This window comes from Astyanax mexicanus, chromosome 7 (genome assembly GCF_023375975.1).
Source record: "Astyanax mexicanus isolate ESR-SI-001 chromosome 7, AstMex3_surface, whole genome shotgun sequence".
NCBI classification, from domain to species: domain Eukaryota; kingdom Metazoa; phylum Chordata; class Actinopteri; order Characiformes; family Acestrorhamphidae; genus Astyanax; species Astyanax mexicanus.
This window is the reverse complement of record NC_064414.1, coordinates 47113016-47131277: the sequence shown is the minus strand read 5'-3', so window position 1 is coordinate 47131277 and position 18262 is coordinate 47113016. Positions and strand designations below refer to the sequence as shown.

General features: G+C 36.8%; 1 protein-coding gene across 1 annotated transcript; it reads left to right on the top strand.

Annotated features, from left to right (window-relative positions):
• The first annotated feature begins 5862 nt into the window (after positions 1-5862).
• Positions 5863-14669, top strand: LOC103034165 (ras-related protein Rab-33B). The gene is made up of 2 exons (XM_007253692.4): positions 5863-6178; positions 12199-14669. Exons 1-2 carry the CDS (start codon positions 6002-6004, stop codon positions 12661-12663), a joined length of 642 nt encoding a protein of 213 aa, XP_007253754.3. The 5' UTR covers positions 5863-6001; the 3' UTR covers positions 12664-14669.
• The last annotated feature ends 3593 nt before the right edge of the window (positions 14670-18262 follow it).

Below are 18262 nucleotides of genomic sequence, written 5' to 3'. Positions count from 1 at the left end.
GTTGTGGAGTGTTTGGAGCACAGCCTGTGGATTGTGTTTGCATGAAAATGCACTGCCAGTAATAATATTGCAGGATGTGTCCTGGGGTTGGGCGTACTGATGGTCATGGAGAGGATACTAAATGAATGCACTGAATTAGTGAATTAATTATTTTAATGCTGATCCGACTCCAGCTTCACCCAGCCCCCCCTTTTTTTTTTTTTTACTATCAGCATTGGAGTTTTGGTGGGAGGAGCTAAACCTAAATTAAGCTTTAAAGACAGTATTTTCTAACCCTGGTCCTGGAAATGTTTGCCCTAGTCTTAACACAACACTTCACATGGTTCAATATTTCTCAACTCTGGTCCTGCACATTTTATTGGATACCCAGCTAAAGCACACACCATGAAGCTCTGAAACGGCTTGTTAATAAATTTATTATTTGTATCATGTGTCGGGAGCAGAGAACGCACTGAAGCTACATCTACACACTTTTCCCTTCTTCCATTTTTGTGGAAGAACAATGTTGGGGATGCACTGAAATAAACTTTTAGGCCAAAAGCCACATGTCTAACATGATTTTTCATACATGGCTTCCATTTCTGTGTAAACTGAATAGCCTAAATGTATTTATTTTCCTGATTTTAAAAACAGACAAAACTTCAATTAAATTTTTTATTGAACACTGAATATTTATATTACCCCAGCAGACAAACCATGAAGGTCAAATTGACTTAAAATAAATTAGTCAATGTTTGATATAAAATTATTTCATCATTTATATTTATTCTGACAAACAGACAAACAGAAGTCCTTTTTCTTCTGTTTTAGGCTAATTATTTTACAAATACTTAATACATCCCTAAGAAATATCTATCTACATTGAATTTGATAGGCCTGCTGTAGTTTTACTTATGTAGTTTATTATATACAAAAATCTCCACTTTGGAAAGCATTTTGGAAAAGCGCAGTTGTCTGTGATCAACAATGGTGTTTTCGTGTGTTTAGAAGGCAGAAACATGAACAAAAACCTTTGTAAAATATCTAGAAACATGTGGAAGGGGCATAGAGTATGTTCTAAGACCAGGTTTTAGAAACTGTATAATATGGAAAGGTAAGCTTGTCAATAGGAACATCATTGCTCTGTGTTTCTATTGGACATGCTTAAGTTAGGCTTAAGTTATCTGCCTAATTGAAAAGTCCTGCTTTGAGAAATACCCCCACACTAAACTAATCTTTTTTGACATCTAAGAGAACCACAATGTATTAAAGCATTGTGATATTACAGTGTAAATATGTGAAGGTGTGTGCATTCTGGAGAATAAGGTTTCTGTTGGTCATTAAATCTAATAGTTGGAGAGTTTGCACACCAAAGTAAAAGCATAAAAAAACACCCACTCTAGAGCGGTGGTCATATTATGGGCTGCTTTCCTCCCTCCTCTAATATCTGTAGTAGATGATGCAACAACTCTGTATATGGGCATAATTTTTCTTTAATCACATTCTTTACTTATCATCCAGTATCATGGTTTAGATAAAAAAAAATGGGTTTAATTTATTCTTCCAGCTTTTTTAACCACCCTGTTAAACACCCAGATTGCAGTAGAGCTATCTAAGGCCATCTATCCTCCACAACATGAACATCAGATGAACATGATTGATCACTGACCCTTTTCTATTTAAAAATTGTTCTATTTATTATCTAATTAAAAATAAGTGAAAAAGAATAATTTACCTTAACATACCAAACATTGACTTTTCTGATGTTGCGATTAAATGCAACAAGGTGGGATATTTGAAAATACATATTTTTATTTGTAGTTTTATAATTGCTTTAACTTTGTAAAATAAGATGAAAATACATTTGGGCTATTTTATTGTATACCTTTCTGAAAAACAATGGCAAAATGAAGGAAAACCTGCAAAAAAGAGGTATTTTAATATTGTTCAGTGTCAGTTTTGGCCATAAATTTTCATTTTGTTGCATCCCTTTAGCCAATGACTTGTTTGGTATCTGATATTTGCTATTTTTTTAGTTCAGAACTGAAGATGCTGTGCAACGTTTCTGACAAACATATGATTTAGACTTGCTGATTTAATCTAATTTCTGTGAAAATGGGCACCAAAACACATTTCAGTCTTTATTTGGTTTATACAGACAATTCAAGGTAGTTTAATACATGGCAGGACTGATTTTACTCAATGTGATTTTGATATAGTTGATATAAAGGGGTTGGACAAAGAAACAAACACCTGTCATTTTAGTGTGGGAGGTTTCATGGCTAAATTGGACCAACCTGGTGGCCAATCTTCATTAATTGCACATTGCACCAGTAAGAGCAGAGTGTGAAGGTTCAATTAGCAGGGTAAGAGCACAGTTCTGCTCTAAATATTGCAATGCACACAACATTATGGGTGACATACCAGAGTTCAAAAGAGGACAAATTGTTGGTGCACGTCTTGCTGGCACATCTGTGACCAAGACAGCGAGTCTTTGTGATGTATCAAGAGCCACGGTATCCAGGGTAATGTCAGCATACCACCAAGAAGGACCAACGACATCCAACAGGATTAACTGTGGACGCTGTAAGAGGAAGCTGTCTGAAAGGGATGTTTGGGTGCTAACCCGGACTGTATCCAAAAATCCAAATCACGGCAGAATTCAATGTGCACCTCAACTCTCCTGTTTCCACCAGAACTGTCCGTCAGGACAATAAATTATTGTGGTCTAAAACCAGGTGTTTCAGTTTCAGTGTCCAACCCCTGTATAGTAGCTCCATTTTAATATCATCGTCTAAATGAAGTCTGTGTGCTGTTTTATGACATTTTGAATGAATTTATGTAACCTGTCATTACCTTTTTTTTTTTCATATGGAAGGATTTTGGTGTGTATTCTTTAGGGCAGTCTAATTGTGCTAATGCACTGCATGGAACTGCACCACACGTCTAGTATTTATTAGTAATGTTAGTCTAGCTAATTATCTTCTGTTCTAAACTAAACAAAGGCACGCCTCAGGTACCAAACATGCCTTTTCTGATCGACTGCATAGGTAATAACCCTATTAATTTGACCTTTTTTTACCAAAGTATGACATCCCACTCTGTGTAGCCCCACATTATCAGCAGGAGCTGTGGTAGAGCGGTCAGTCTTCACTTTCTTCTCTTTTGTTTCGTTCAGTCGCTCTCTCTCTCTTACCCCTAATTCAGTTACAGTGTAAACTGATGTGTTCATTGTATCATATGGACTTTTTAATTAAAAAAAAACAGGAAATCTAAGAAAGAAAGGAGAAATTTGGTGCCGGTTAATAAAGTTTGAGGGGTGATAAAGCATTTTTTACTTCAGGAGGTTCTTCCAAGAGATGTTCTATGTATAATTTTGTACAGATTTAAATGTTTAGGGGCAGTTTTACAAACAGAGATTAAGCCTAGTTGTGGACTTAGTTATGTTCTTAGTAGAAAATCTCAATTCAAAAGGCTGTGTAGTATAATACTAAGCTTTATCCCTGTATGGGGAAACTTCTCATAGTGTTTTAAAGTTGGTTTTCCAGACAGGAATTAAACCTGGAGTAAGAATAAATATATATTTTAAAATGGAAAATCTTCATTTACACTCTTGTATAATGCAGGACAAGTCTGTGAATCTGACCCTATACAGTTTTTATTTAGGGCCGTCCCAGAAATATGTGTGATAAAGAATATTGTCATTTTTGACATGATATAGTAGTGCACAAAAATGCATGTTATTTAAAAAAAAAGCAATGAACTTTTAATTTTCAATTGAAATTTTAATATAGCCTAAATAAATAAGGCATGTATTTAAAAAAAAAAAAAATTAAAACAAAGTCGGCATACCAAATCGTTGAAATTTCTTGCGTTGACAGTTCTTGCAAAGTATACACCATATATTGAGGTAATCAAAATTCTTAGTTGATAATGTGGTGTGATAATGTAATTGTAAATAACCTAGTAAACATTTAAAAAACTAATCAAATGAGTTGATCTAATATCTGAAAAGCTACTGCTTGCATCCTACACATTTTCGTTAAATTCCATGTCAATATACCTGCATTTACAGCAGTATATTGCCTAAATTTCTTTTGGAACATCTAGGCTCTGTTTCCTAGAGAGAGAGATTAATTCAAGTTGTAAAATATATTTGCCTTTAACAGGAAATCAGCATTCAAAATGATTTGAAGTCCAAGACTAGGCTTAATCCCTGTCTGGGAAACTACACACTCGGTGGAAACAGTTCTTTTGCAAAACAGTCCACTCAAATTCCATCTGTATCTATTTAGAGGGAACTATGCCAGAAAATGATGTATGGTTTCTGACCCAACACATCCTGCAGCATCTCACTTTTCAGAAGGGTTCTCTTTGTCATCTTGTTACAGAAGGGGTTCCAAGAAAGCAACACAATGCAATAAACAATGTCTCTAAACCTGAGGGTGTGTCAGATCATTAATACCACCAGTGCACTATGCTGGCACAGTTTGGCCACACGAGGACGCATCTGAGTCAGTGTGAAGTCAAAGACTTCAAAAACTCTTCAAACAGTATACACAGAATATTTTTGGAGATATTTGGAATCTCTCTCCCACCAACTAAAAAAAATCCAGTATTTTTTTGAGGAAGGAAATCATTATTTTGAGATAGTAAGTCATTATTTTAAGATAGATTCTCAATATTTTGAGATACTGAGTCATTATTATCTTAGTATTTTGAGATACTAAGTCAATATTTTGAGATACTAGTATACTGTACAGACATGGATTAAAAAATCATGAAATATTGGTGATTTTAGAGGAATCACAATGTAAAAAAGGGTCCTGACCTCCAGAGAGAAGAGATTCATTTATTAACACACACTGGACTTCTATTTTAGTGTGTTAAAGAGTGTGGCTGTGGCTCTGACTGAAAAACTATTTTTTTTTTACCAAAAGCAAAAATATTGAGAAAGTATCTCAAAATAATGACTTAGTACCTCAAACTATTAAGACAGTATAATTAGATAGTATCTCGAAATAATGATTTGGAATCTCAAAATAATGACAGTATTTTAAAATAATGAAATAGTTTCTCAAAATAATGACTTAGTATCTCAAAATAATGAGACAGTATCTCAAAATAATGACTTAGTATGTCAAAATATTGAGATAGCAGTTCACTTAATAATAATAATAATAATAATAATAATAATAATAATAAAACTTGCTGGATTATTTAATTTTTTTATTCTTTTAAACATGTCAAGCCTGGTGACGTACTAAAAGTTTTATTTGTTGTTTATTATAAACACAGTGTCGCTACTGTTGAGTTCAGAAGGTACAGTAGATTACTTTTTTAATTTATATTCTCTCTCTCTCTCTCTCTCTCTCTCACACACACACACAAACACATCTGATTGCATGTTTCTTCTCTCCTGGTTGCTGAAGGTGTGGAATATGGAGCTACACTAGCGTTTATTTCCTCCATTAAGGCCACCCTGATCTACCCTATGAGATATTTTAATACAGTAAAAAACAGTCTTAAGTCTGCCAGACACAAAACACTACACTATTTAATTTGATCTCCTCCCAAAAATACAGGGAAGTACCAGAATGTTGTGAATAATACAATTATTTAAGATCTATCAAAAACAACCTAACACTTTTTACATTCAAATTTCTGATTTACATTTAAATGCCCATTATCAAAAGCTTATTTTGAAGGGGAAGACAATTTGACATTAATCATTATTAATTTGAGAAGGTGTCAAATTTATTTATGTTTTTTCTTAGACCTGTCATCCTTTATTTATATTGTTATATATGTTTTTGCAATATTTGGGGGGGGGGGGCATGTTCAGCAGTGTGTGAGTGCTTAGTATCAGCAGGAGGTTGGCTGATACCACCAGGTTCCTCTTCCTGTCTTCAGTATGGACACAGTTCTCCAGCAGCAGCAGCGGCAGCAGCGGTAGTAGCAGTAGTAGAGGTGGGCTGAGATCACAGCTCTGCTGCAGCAGGGTGTGTGTAGATCTTCAGAGATGATGGAGTCTCTGAGCTGCCGGACGGTGAAGGTGATCGTGTTGGGAGACTCGGGCGTGGGGAAGACCTGCCTCACCCACCGCTTCTGCACAGGAACCTTCCCCGGAAAAACCGAGGCCACCATCGGCGTGGACTTCAGAGAGAGGGTGGTGGAGGTGGAGGGAGAAAAGCTGAAGGTAAAGAAGCTCCAGATCAGCTGAGAATTAGCTTCAAGTTACAACACCACCACAGACAGTTACACACAGTTACAGCACAGATACACACAGTTACAGACAATTACAGCACAGATACACACAGTTACAGACAATTGCACACAGTTACAGCACAAATACACAGAGTTACAGCACAGATACACACAGTTACAGACAATTGCACACAGTTACAGACAGTTACACAGTTACAGACAGTTACACAGTTACAGACAATTACACACAGTTACAGACAATTACACACAGTTACAGACAATTACACACAGTTACAGTTACAAACAATTACACACAGTTACAGACAATTACACACAGTTACAGTTACAAACAATTACACACAGTTACAGCACAGATACACAGTTACAGACAGTTGCACACAGTTGCAGACAGTTACACAGTTACAGACAGTTACACAGTTACAGACAATTACACACAGTTACAGACAATTACACACAGTTACAGTTACAAACAATTACACACAGTTACAGACAGTTACAGCACAGATACACACAGTTACAGCACAGATACACACAGTTACAGCACAGATACACACAGTTACAGACAATTACACACGGTTACAGACAATTACACACAGTTACAGACAATTACACATAGTTACACACAGTTAAATTACAAGCCTTTTCTGCACTTTCAGCCTATTATCCCTTAAACTGAAGGAAGTTGATGAATGAAACCAAAACCTGGCAGGCACATTGCAGTCTGAAGAAAACCCACTGGAAAATAAATAAACATATGAAACATGTATATATTGACTATTCATTTCTCTGGATATTTCCATGCATTTTTAAAATTTATTTTACAAATAAATGTACATGTGCAGCTCCAGTTTAATTGAGATTTAGCCTTGAATCTAAAAATTAATTAAAAATTAAGCAAAGTTACAGGATGAGTTTTATCTGTGCATTTAGGCATAATTACAATCATTTAAACTGTAAAATGTGAACCATTAAAACCAAAACATGGAAATGTACTATATAAATGCACATGAGAAAGCAGACATACATACATATATTATTTTTCCCTATAAATAATTTTAGTATATTTAAATATTTTACAAATACACTTAATTATGTTTATTATATTATATATATATATGTTAAATTATGAAATGAATTAGAAATTGTGTATTAAATGGGAGGAAGACTTGGAAAATGGAAAATAATAATATTTTATGTCTGTGAAAAAGCAAATATAAAAATGCCCCCTTTTAAATCTTTTTAAACATATTTTAGAAATATGTTTATATGTTTATTTTGTTTCTGGGGATTGTAGATGACTTATCATAATTGGAAACTTCGAAAATCAATATATTTTTTGTTATTAGGCCAATGGGGCCCAACATATTGCATGAGACCACATGGAAAACTGGCCCAATATTTATTAATTAAAAATCAAATAATCTTTCTGTTATTGGTAAGCATTATATATTTTATTTGTTATGTTTTGGTGCCACTATGTAATTTTTTTATGGTTAGGGAGATTTCCAGGCTGAGCAAAAAACTCTTAACTGCAATAAAATTTGTAGTTAACACATGTAGCCAAGACAAATACACATTGCTTAATCCACGTAAGCAGAAGTGAAAGTTGCTATCAAAACACTGCAATAAAAGTACAGACTCGTCTACGTTCTCTACAGTAGTGGTTTCTAACTCTGATCTTGGAGGACCTGCTGTGCTGCACAGTTTAGGGAGTTTTTACATCTGCATGTCTTTTTAGTCTTTTTTTAATAAGATTAGTTTGGGCAGGTGTGAATGCAGTAATCCCACACCAAGACCTTTGAGAGAAGATGGTCTTGTTCTGGTCTCAAACGGAGTGGTGTGCTTGTGGTGAGAATGTAATGTAATGTGATGTTGATCTGACCCAATTATCAGGTGTATTCTGCAGATTTGAGTCACAGTGTGCACAAACGTACAATCTGGATTGGCATAAAAAAATCCTAAATTGATTTGTGAGACAAAATGTAAGGAAATAAGGGTACTCCAACTTTTGCTACATGGAGTACATTATTGCAATATTGCAATATAATTTTAAAAGCAGATATTGCAATGTCAGTTTTTCCAGTTTCATGCAGCGCTAATATCCAACTAATGGGCTGCTTTAAAGCAGGGAGTCCATTAAGATGAGCAGAAGAGGTGGTCCTCCAAGACACGGTTTAAAAACTACTGCTCTACAGAACTGCAGTGCACTTTCTTATTATGTCTAACATAAATTAGCATAGAAATTGAAGACTTTTGGACTGTTCATTTTACCTTCACTGTTCATTCAACTCACCTGAAATGCTAAAGCCTCAGCTCTAACTGAGATGTTACATTAACCAGAATTAATTCTGGTTATATTAACCTAAATTATTGGATGAATAACCAAATTATTAGTCCAAGAAATGGCAAAAAATAACTTTTTTTGGCAGAGCAAATTAATAAGTGTAATAATTTAATAATCTGGTCAAATGTTTTAGTTTTGGTCAAAAATATTTATTGTAGTGATATTATGGCAAATAAATGTCTGCATTGTAAGCCTCTTTAACAATCCTGAGAACAGCAGCAGCAGAAGTAAATACAGGAGCCTAAACTCATGGAGTCAGTTACTTAATCTACTCAAGCAGAAGTGAAAACAGCAATATTATAATTTTACAAAGTAATATATCCTTATAAATTCTTATGTAAAACAGGCCTGTAAGGACAACGGGAAGCCTATTAACATGAATGAGTTTATATTTTATTGAATAGTTATTTTTGTTGTCAAAAGCAATGTCTGGTTTATTTGTATATATAACCTAAAAAAATTAAAGTATATAAAAATAAAGTTTGTATGCCCTCTTCTTGAGCTTTAGGCAAAATCCATGGTCTATGCCAGAAAGATGTACATTTCAGAGTGCTTTCTAACAACAAAATCTAAATGTTGATACCCCCCTCCCCCTGGTTCTTAGGTCAATGAGACACACACACACACACACACACACACAAGAATCAGGAACTAAGTGTGAAGGATTCATTTCCTGTGGCAAACTAGGGTTCATTTCCCCAGCTGAGCAAGCACACCACACTACACCACAAAGAGCCACTGGGCAGGACTCCTAATAGATCTGGGCAGTTCATCGAAAATGAATTTGAAACACACAAACCAATGTAATAATGCTCCTTTTTTATCTGTTAATGTAGCTCTTTTATACTTTCCTTACTGTATGGTCATGTGACTCCAATTACGCCAACGTAGAAACTTGAGCAGCTTACAACAAAAAAAACTAAACTATCATAAAGTGTTAAGTGCTACTTTGGCAGATGGTTTGGGAATGCTCACACCTGTATAAGTTTTGTGGTCTTATCTTGTAAGGTTGCACTGCAAAAAAAAAACTAAACCTTTTTTTTATTATAAGGCAATAAATCAAGGCAATATTTTTCTCTGAAAAGTTTTTTTTTCTTATTAAGCATTGGAGTATTATCGTATTTTCCGCACTATAAGGTGCACTTAAAATCCTTTAAATTTCCCAAAATCGTCAGTGCAATTTATAATCCAGTACACCTGGTATGAATTTTACCAGTCTGGTTTTAAGAGCCATAAAGCCACAGTTTAGAGGTGAGTAGAGCTGCTAACCCCAGGTAGCACTGCTTTAGCAGCATTAGCATTAGCTGCTGACCTAAATATAATCTGGAAATCTAAGCTTACTATAGATAAACGAAAGCAATTCACTCACCCAAATAATCAGTTTTTTTTTAGGAGAGAGACCTGCTGAATTAAAAGGAAAACATGGCGACACCACTGTTTCTACTAGTGTAGCACGATGTGCCTTATAATCCAGTGCGCCTTGTGTATGAAAATAGACCAGAAAATTGATGTTTATTGATAGTGTGCCTTATAGTGGAAAAAATACGGCATTTTGCTTATTTTAGGAACAATGATCTAAATCAGTCTTGCTTACAATTGTCACCTTATTTTAAGTAAATAAAATTTAAAATAAGCACAAAAAGGTCACAGGATCTTTACTTGATTTAAGTCTTACTTCGTCCATTTTGGGAATTTGCAGTTGCTTATTTTAAGAAAATTATCAGAAAAATTGGATTAACCCATTGGTGTTTAATATAAGCATATATATCTCAATTTATATATATGTTTTGCATTAGCCAGCGTGTTTCATCAATCCACACTGTCACATGTGTACCAGGAATACATCATAGTAGGCTACTGTGTCTGGCTTAAATTATCCATGTAAACAGACAAGCAACTCTAGCAGAAATCACCCATATCCCCATTCAATGCAGGAGACTCGCATATGGAACATGCCAAAAGTCACGGGACACAGGACCAGTTTCTGTCCAATGATATGTGGCATGTCAGGGTAAGATACTTACTGCGAATCTGGTTTAAAGTGAACATTACTGTAGTACAGTAAATTTGATGAACTTGTGGATGATACTGCAGTGTGTGCTGTACACAGTTTGTTTAGGGTCTTTCCGCTGTACTTTTAAAGGTTAGTAATAAGAAACAGGAATGAATCTCATTGTTTTCAGGGGGGTTTTGTGGCCTTCAGAAAGAGGAACTGAATCTTTACATTGTGGTGAAAAGTTGACTGCTGCAGTAGTGAATCGGTGGCCTTGTATCAGTAAAGGTCTTAGCTTTATTACAGAGCTGGAGAGGAGTGAATCAGACAATGTCTGCCTTTCTTTCACTCTGTTGCTCTCCTCTTGGCCTGAGGTGATTCTGCTGTTGCTTAAGCAGATGGAGTCGGAGCTGAGCTTGTGACTGGAGTGTGTGGCTGATCATGCGAGTAGGGTGTGCAGATAGCAGTGCAGCTCCTGTGTGTGGAGTTTCTGCCCCCAAACTCAAACTTGGATGCAGTTTAAGAATGAAGATTGCTGCCAAATTAAGTCCATCATAAAAAAGTTTGCTTAATGATTGTCTGCCCTCCTACTGGAGAACTGCACTGTATACAGTACCAGTAAAAAAAATGGACTTGGACATGTGTGTGGGGTCTTTTGCATTGAATTTGAATGTGATTTCTGCCAGTACAATTAGCTTCTGTCTGTTTGCGGGGACAGTTCCAGCTAGGCACCGCTGGCTACCAGCATTTCCACCCACTGTGCTGTCCACTGTGGGTGGTAATGCCTTATCTGTTAGGTCTTGCTCCAACTGTGAGAATTTAGTGTCTTGCCATGAGCACCATGCCATGACCAGTGTTTAACCTTAAGTCTAATTAATACTTCTGCGTCGAACCTACGCCATAGCCACGCATCGCCGCTGCCCTATGCTGTAGCCTATGCCATAGCTTGACGCGCAACCTTCCTGGAAATGAAACCACGCGTCACACGACGTGGACAGCCGCAGCTGGGATTTGTCCGCCGGTCCTCGCGTCTCCTCCCACACATTCCCACCTTCACGGTTTAAACTGCAGAGCAATGCAGAGCCACTGATATGCGCAGGCAGAAGTATAAACGTGCTCTGCTGTGTAGCGCACTCTAGCTCGTTACAGCATACACTACAGACGCAGAAGTATACATTGAGCTTTACTCACAAGTCAGCACCTCACAACGTATACAGGTATGGGTACTTCCAAGACACCCCTCCATATCGTCATATCGCAATAGTTCTTGAAATGCTACACTTATGTTCTGTGTGCTTTATTTTTGTTATTTTTTTTATTTTGTTTCACTATTAGTACTTCATACAAACTCTCGTCTTTGTAAGTTACTGTTTATGTAGGTATGTTTATAGATTTGTTTTTGTTTCTACTGAATGTATAAAACTTTTACGTATTTAAATACTATTGCAACACAAATAATGTAAGTTTTGTCACATTGCCAAGAATATTGTTATTGCAAAAATATGTTGAAATATTGTTATGTTATTTTAGGGCCTTGTCACCCACCCCTATATGACATATTAAGTTAATAAAATCCATATAGTCCTTTTAATATTTAATATATGGACACAAACCAAACAAATCATATAATTTCCTTTCTGCTCTCTCTATCCAGCTGCAGTTATGGGACACAGCAGGTCAGGAGCGTTTCCGTAAGAGCATGGTCCAGCACTATTACCGTGATGTTCATGCCATCGTCTTCGTCTACGACGTCACCAACACGACATCATTCCGCAGTCTGCCCGTGTGGATGGAGGAGTGTCGGCAGCACTCGCTTGGTCAGGACGTACCCAGAGTCCTCGTCGGCAACAAGGTGGACCTGGCCACTTCTGTGGCCTCCTCCACCACCCTGGAGCAGGCCAGGCGCTTGGCTGACGTCCACGGCATGCCTTTCTACGTGTGCTCGGCTAAAGGGGACGATAAAAAGCAGGTGGACACCATCTTCATGACCCTGGCTCAGCGGCTGAAGAGACAGGGAGGGTTGAGAAGGAAAGGTCCTTCAGTGTCTGGAAGCTTTAAATTACCTGCGAAAGTCAAGGTGGAGAAGGAGAAGCAGGAGAAATGGGCCTGCACCTGCTGATGATGGAAGGATGAAGAGAGAGAGAGAAACTGGAGATGTGTGAGCTCACGGGCATGATCTTACACGTGACTAGTGCCAAGAGAAAATCACAACTTATTGGCTGAAGTGATTGATGGAGTCTTATGTGCAATAATTGAGCCCATAACTTGTTTATATGAGCTTTTTACTACAGTGGCAGCCTGACGGGCATTACTAGCTGTACTTGGACTGAACCTGCCTTAGAAATACAGGGGTGTGTACTGTTCTATGTTGTGAATTGTGAAGAAAGTTGCCTTTCCAGGTGTTATGCCAAATTTTGTTTCTTCCTCCCAGAGTGTAACAAATTAAGGGTTAATCTACAGTTACAGTAGATACAGTAGACATGAGTCCACGCAATCGGTCTAGGTACTGTTCCATGACCTGTGTGTGCATGTGAATGTAAGTCGGACTTCAGGCAACACACTGGTTCTTTATCTTCTTCTGTTGTTTAGTGAGTGATAATAGCATGTCTCAACTTCCTGTAATTATTAGAAAATCGGAACCGTCTAAAAAAAAAGTGCTTTCACACTGACAAAAAACAGACAAACCAGAGCATGGTCCAATTTATCTGGATTGATACCACCTCTTTTGGTCAGTCCCCATTTTGGCACTTTTCACAGCTGCTTTTTTTGGTTCAGACCAAACTGGAAGGTCTGAAGGTGTGGACCAAACAGTTCTAGAGGCACCCAGGTACCCTGTACATTTTAGGCTATTAGGACCAAGACTGAAATAAACTGAGGGGCAGTTTCTTAAACAGGGATTAAGCCTAGTCCTAGACTAAATGTTCCCTTCAATGGGAAATCTCCATTCAAAATGATGTGTAGTACAGGACTAGTCTTAATCCCTTTCTAGAAAACTGCCTCTCAGAGTTTCTTAGTTGTGGACTTAATAACCTAATATACACAGGACAGTGTGCATGTGTCCTGGTCCAGGGTTGAGAAACACTGTTGTAGCTATAATGGAATCTGAACCAGTCAGAATTAGGACAAATCCTTTATTAACTTATATTTGACTGATTTGAGATAAAGCTAGTTAGATGTGCTATCAAAGTGGCAGCCATTTCCATTGGGGAGTTACAGGAGACCTAAAGGACCTGCTGCTTATGTTTTGGTGTCAGATACTAAAGGACAATTTCATATTGCTGATAGCTGATTTGCAAATATGTGGGTTTCTGCTAACTTTCTGGTAGTTTAAGGAGCTCATCAGTAAGTAGGGATCAGATTGTGCGGTTAACTTGACTGGCCAGCCAAAAACAATCCACCTTTTGGTCTTCTAAAAAAAAAAAAAAAACTGTAGATCTACAGTAATCAGTGTTTGGGCACAAACTTACAGCTTCTTTAAAAATGGTTCAGCATGGAACCAAAAGTAACTTTTTTATGGTTTTGTGTAAGGAAAACTTTGTAGCACCTTTATTTATCACTGTTACTTTGGTTTAGCTGAAATATGTACTTAATGGTTACTCACACTTCTTTTAAACTTGGGTTTGTTGTTTAACCAAAAGTGGTTCTTCTGTGAAATCACTCAAAGAACCATTTGGAGCACCTTTATGTTAGAACAAATGCTCTAAATTTGGTTCAGTGGGTTGTCTATGGGAGATCTAGCTATCTTTATTATTGAGGGGATGATGTTCAGAGGTCTTACAGGGCTGTTTTTCACATTTCACCCCACAAAGACCTAAAGTGTGTTTGGGGCTCAACTCCTACAACTGATCCCCATAAAAAAAGATCAACAAGATCCCTTTAGATTCCTTTAGCAAAGCTGTGAGTAACAGTGTGATAAATGTTTTCTTTGACTGTATTTTGTTAATGTGTGCTTTCCGTTTCATTAAAAGTGTATCTTTCAGACTGTAACTTGTTGTAGTATTTGTTTTTATGGCAGAACACTCAAAGCCTTGAACTTACACTGTAAAACTGTTAGTTCAGTGCTTTTCTAGGTGTGTTTTAAGTACGTTGTTTACTGTTAAACTGAGAATAAAAGTAATACCACTTTCCCCTTGTCTTGTGACTCGTGCGTGTGCTCTTCACAGCCTTTGTTGTGGCAACAAGTCAGTATTTGTGTAGGTCGTTGATATGACCTTTATTGGATATGTTGTTTCTAATGACCTCACTGTTGTTATTTTGTTGATAATCCTAGAATCAGATAGACAGTCAGATAGCATTTGTTTTTTACTCTGTTAAAGTGTTAAAACATGGTACCACTTATCCTCAAATGTCTTGCTGGCTCAATCAACTTAAAAAACTAAAAATAAGTCATTAAACTTTGTTTAAGCTGTATTTTTTTATAGTGTACTAAACACTGATGATTACACAGTGGTCAGTAATGCTGAACACTGTTTCCATTTGGTAACTTGTTTCATACTTGTGTAATATTCATAATGGTTTAAAATTTGACAAGAAGATAAATGCAGTAGTTAAATCCAATAGTTAAAAAGTCAACTATTTAAAGACAAGCCAATTCATTGTTTTAAAAAGCAATTGAGGCTTTTATTTTACAAGGCCTGGTTATTGTATATAATATAAATGTATATAATTCATAATACTAGTGCATTTCACAAATTAGAATATCATTAAAAAGTTAATTTATTTCAGTTTTTTAGTGAAATAAATGACTGTGCAGTGCAGTGTTTTCCCAAAAAATCTTAAAGCTCTTTTTATGCTTTCCTCTGCTGACAACTTTTATGGAGATGCAGATTTCATTTTTCAGCAGGACTTGGCACACTGCCAAAAGTACCAATTTGTCTTATATAATATTATTATTATTATAATTTTCTAAAACATTTTCAATGAGCCACCTTTGTTGCCGAGTTGTTGTCGGTCTGTTGCCTGATCTACAACAACTATGCAATAAAGGGGGATCATTGGCTGTTTAAAAAATAAACAATTTGGCAACAAGGGTGGGATAGATAACAGCTGCAATTGGTGTAAAGGGCCGTTGCAAGGCTATTAAAAAATCTGCTTTTTATTATTGTACAAGTCTTTTAATGGATAAGCTCCCAGTTATTTAACTGAACTGATTGTGCCTTATTTTTCAGCACAGTTTCAAAGATCTGCTGACCAGCTTTGGTTGGTGGTTCCCAAACCATGGCTGAAGCAGAGGGGGCATCAAAACCTTGAAATGAGCCACGGCTGCAGCTTGGATTGGCTCCCACTCTGTTATGCTTTAAATCCAGTCTCAAAGCTCATTAGTACTCCATGGCTTTTACATAATTGATGGTTTGTTTGTTTGTTTTTATTAGCTTTTAGTCATAGTAATATGAAGTTAAGTGTTTTGCACAACTTACCTTGACATTGATGATTATTTGCTTGCTTGATCATTTAAAAACAGCTGTAGTATTTTTATTAGGGTGGAAAAGGTTTTTAAAATGTGCAAATGTGATGCAGTGCTTCCTGTAAGAAAATGTATGCTCCTGTGCATGTGTTTGTCTTTTGACTCAATGGTATTAGTGCTAATAGTGACATTAACATTAAAGGTCATAGAAACTACAGGCACACTGATAGTGTTAGATTAACACAATGAGTGTTGCATTTTAACACTCACTCTAACGGTTTCATATTTAACATGGGCAGGTTTGTAGTATAATAATGAAAGGTCTGTTTCAGGTCATTGTAAAGCACTAGCATCTGGTTGGGGTTCTGAAGCCTCTGATCTGGTTGAGTGTTTTTAAGCTTCTGGTTGGATTTCTGTAGTCTCTTGTTGAGGTTTTGAAGCCTCTGATTGGAGTTCTGAAGCCACTGGTTGGGGTTCTGAAGCCACTGGTTGGGGCTCTGAAGCCACTGGTTGGGGTTTTTAAGCTTTTGGTTAGGGGTTTGAAGCGTGTGGTTAGAGTTTGAAAACCTCTGTTTGGGAGTTTGAAGCCTCTGTTGGGTTTTTAAAGCCTCTGGTTGGGGTTCTAAAGCCTCTGGTTCTGAAGCCTCAGTTTAGATTTTTTAAGCCTCTGGTTGGAGTCTTGAAGCCTCTAGTTATGGTTCTGAAACCTCTGTTTTAGATTTTAAAACCTCTGGTTGGGGGTTTGAAGCCTCTGGATGCAGTTTTAAAGCCTCTGATTGGGGTTCTAAAGCCTCTGGTTGGAGTTCTGAAGCCTCAGGTTACAGTTTTGAAGCCTCTGGTTGGGTGTTTGAAGCCTCTGGTTGGATTCTGTAGCCTCTGGTTGGATTCTGTAGCCTATGGTTGGATTCTGTAGCCTATGGTTGGGGATTTAAAGCCTCTGGTTGAGGTTCTAAAGCCTCTGGTTTGAGTTCTGTAGCCTCCAATTAGTGTTTTGAAGCCTCTTTGGGGTTCTGAAGCCTCTGGTCAGGTACTACCAGTGAATTTTTTTCTGTGCCCTTCAGAATTCCCCCTGCTGTTTTTGTGGGCTGCAATTTCTTCAATAACAATGAGTAATCTATTTCCACTGGTATCCAGACAAAACCACAGCACCATGTTTCAGAGAGGTTCAGTGTTATCAGCAGTTTGAGGAGTTCCTTTTTTCTCACCACACATTTGTTTCATCACTCTGGTACATTTCAAAAATCATCATGTCTAGTATAAGATAAAAAATAAAATATGCAGAGGCTTATTTATGCTTACTTTATGTACAAATATAAATATGTTTATTAAACCATATGACCACCCGTATGGTTCTGCACATCCCAAATATTGGCATGGGTATTAAGATACACCCACCAGAGGGCAGTTCAGTCAAAGCTTCTAAAAACAACAAACAAACTAATATTGCTGGAGAATGTGGTAATGGATGAAATCCTATTGCCGCCATTTAAAATAAGGTCCTTTTAATTTTTAAGTGAATTGCTAAGTCATCATTTTAAGATGTTATCTCAGTATTTTGAGATGGTACAACATTGTTTTAAAATACTGCATAACTACTTGAAGATATTTTTTTGCTTTTTACAATGAAAATATTTTCCTTTCTCCAGGAAATCCTTTATATAGGCTGGAATCACCCTTTGAGCATGCAGGGCATTTGAGGACACAAGCTCACATGATGCAACATTTCCGCTGAATGCTCCACACCCGTGCCAATATTTCATAACTTACAGAGTCTGAGGGTTCACTGAATACACACACAGACACAGACACACACACACACACACACACACACAAGCATATCAGCCTGGTGTTACATTCAACACACTGCTGCTGCTTGAGAAAGAGTAAACTGAGCATTAGAGGATGTGACCCTGAATCATTCCACAATCAAAGAAGAGAACCAGTGAGTTGATTAATGGTTTGACCAAAAATATTATTTAAATATATATATATTTTAAATTGCATCAAAATTGTTACACCAAAAAAAAAACTATATATCTAAATATTTGTGGGACACCACTTCTAAAGAAAGCTTTTAACTAAATTAACCTAAACCCATTGCTGACCCAGCTGCAGACAATAAACATGCACGGTTTGGACAAAGTATTGGGACACATTCTCGGTCATTGTTTCTTATAAAGTTAACGGCATTAAAAAGGTTGTATCCTGCTTTTATTGGATTAACCTCCTACTGTCGAGAGAAGGCTTTGTACTGTGGAACATGGCTGTGAGCATTTGATTGCATTCTGTTATAAGAGCTAATTTGTGTCAGGAT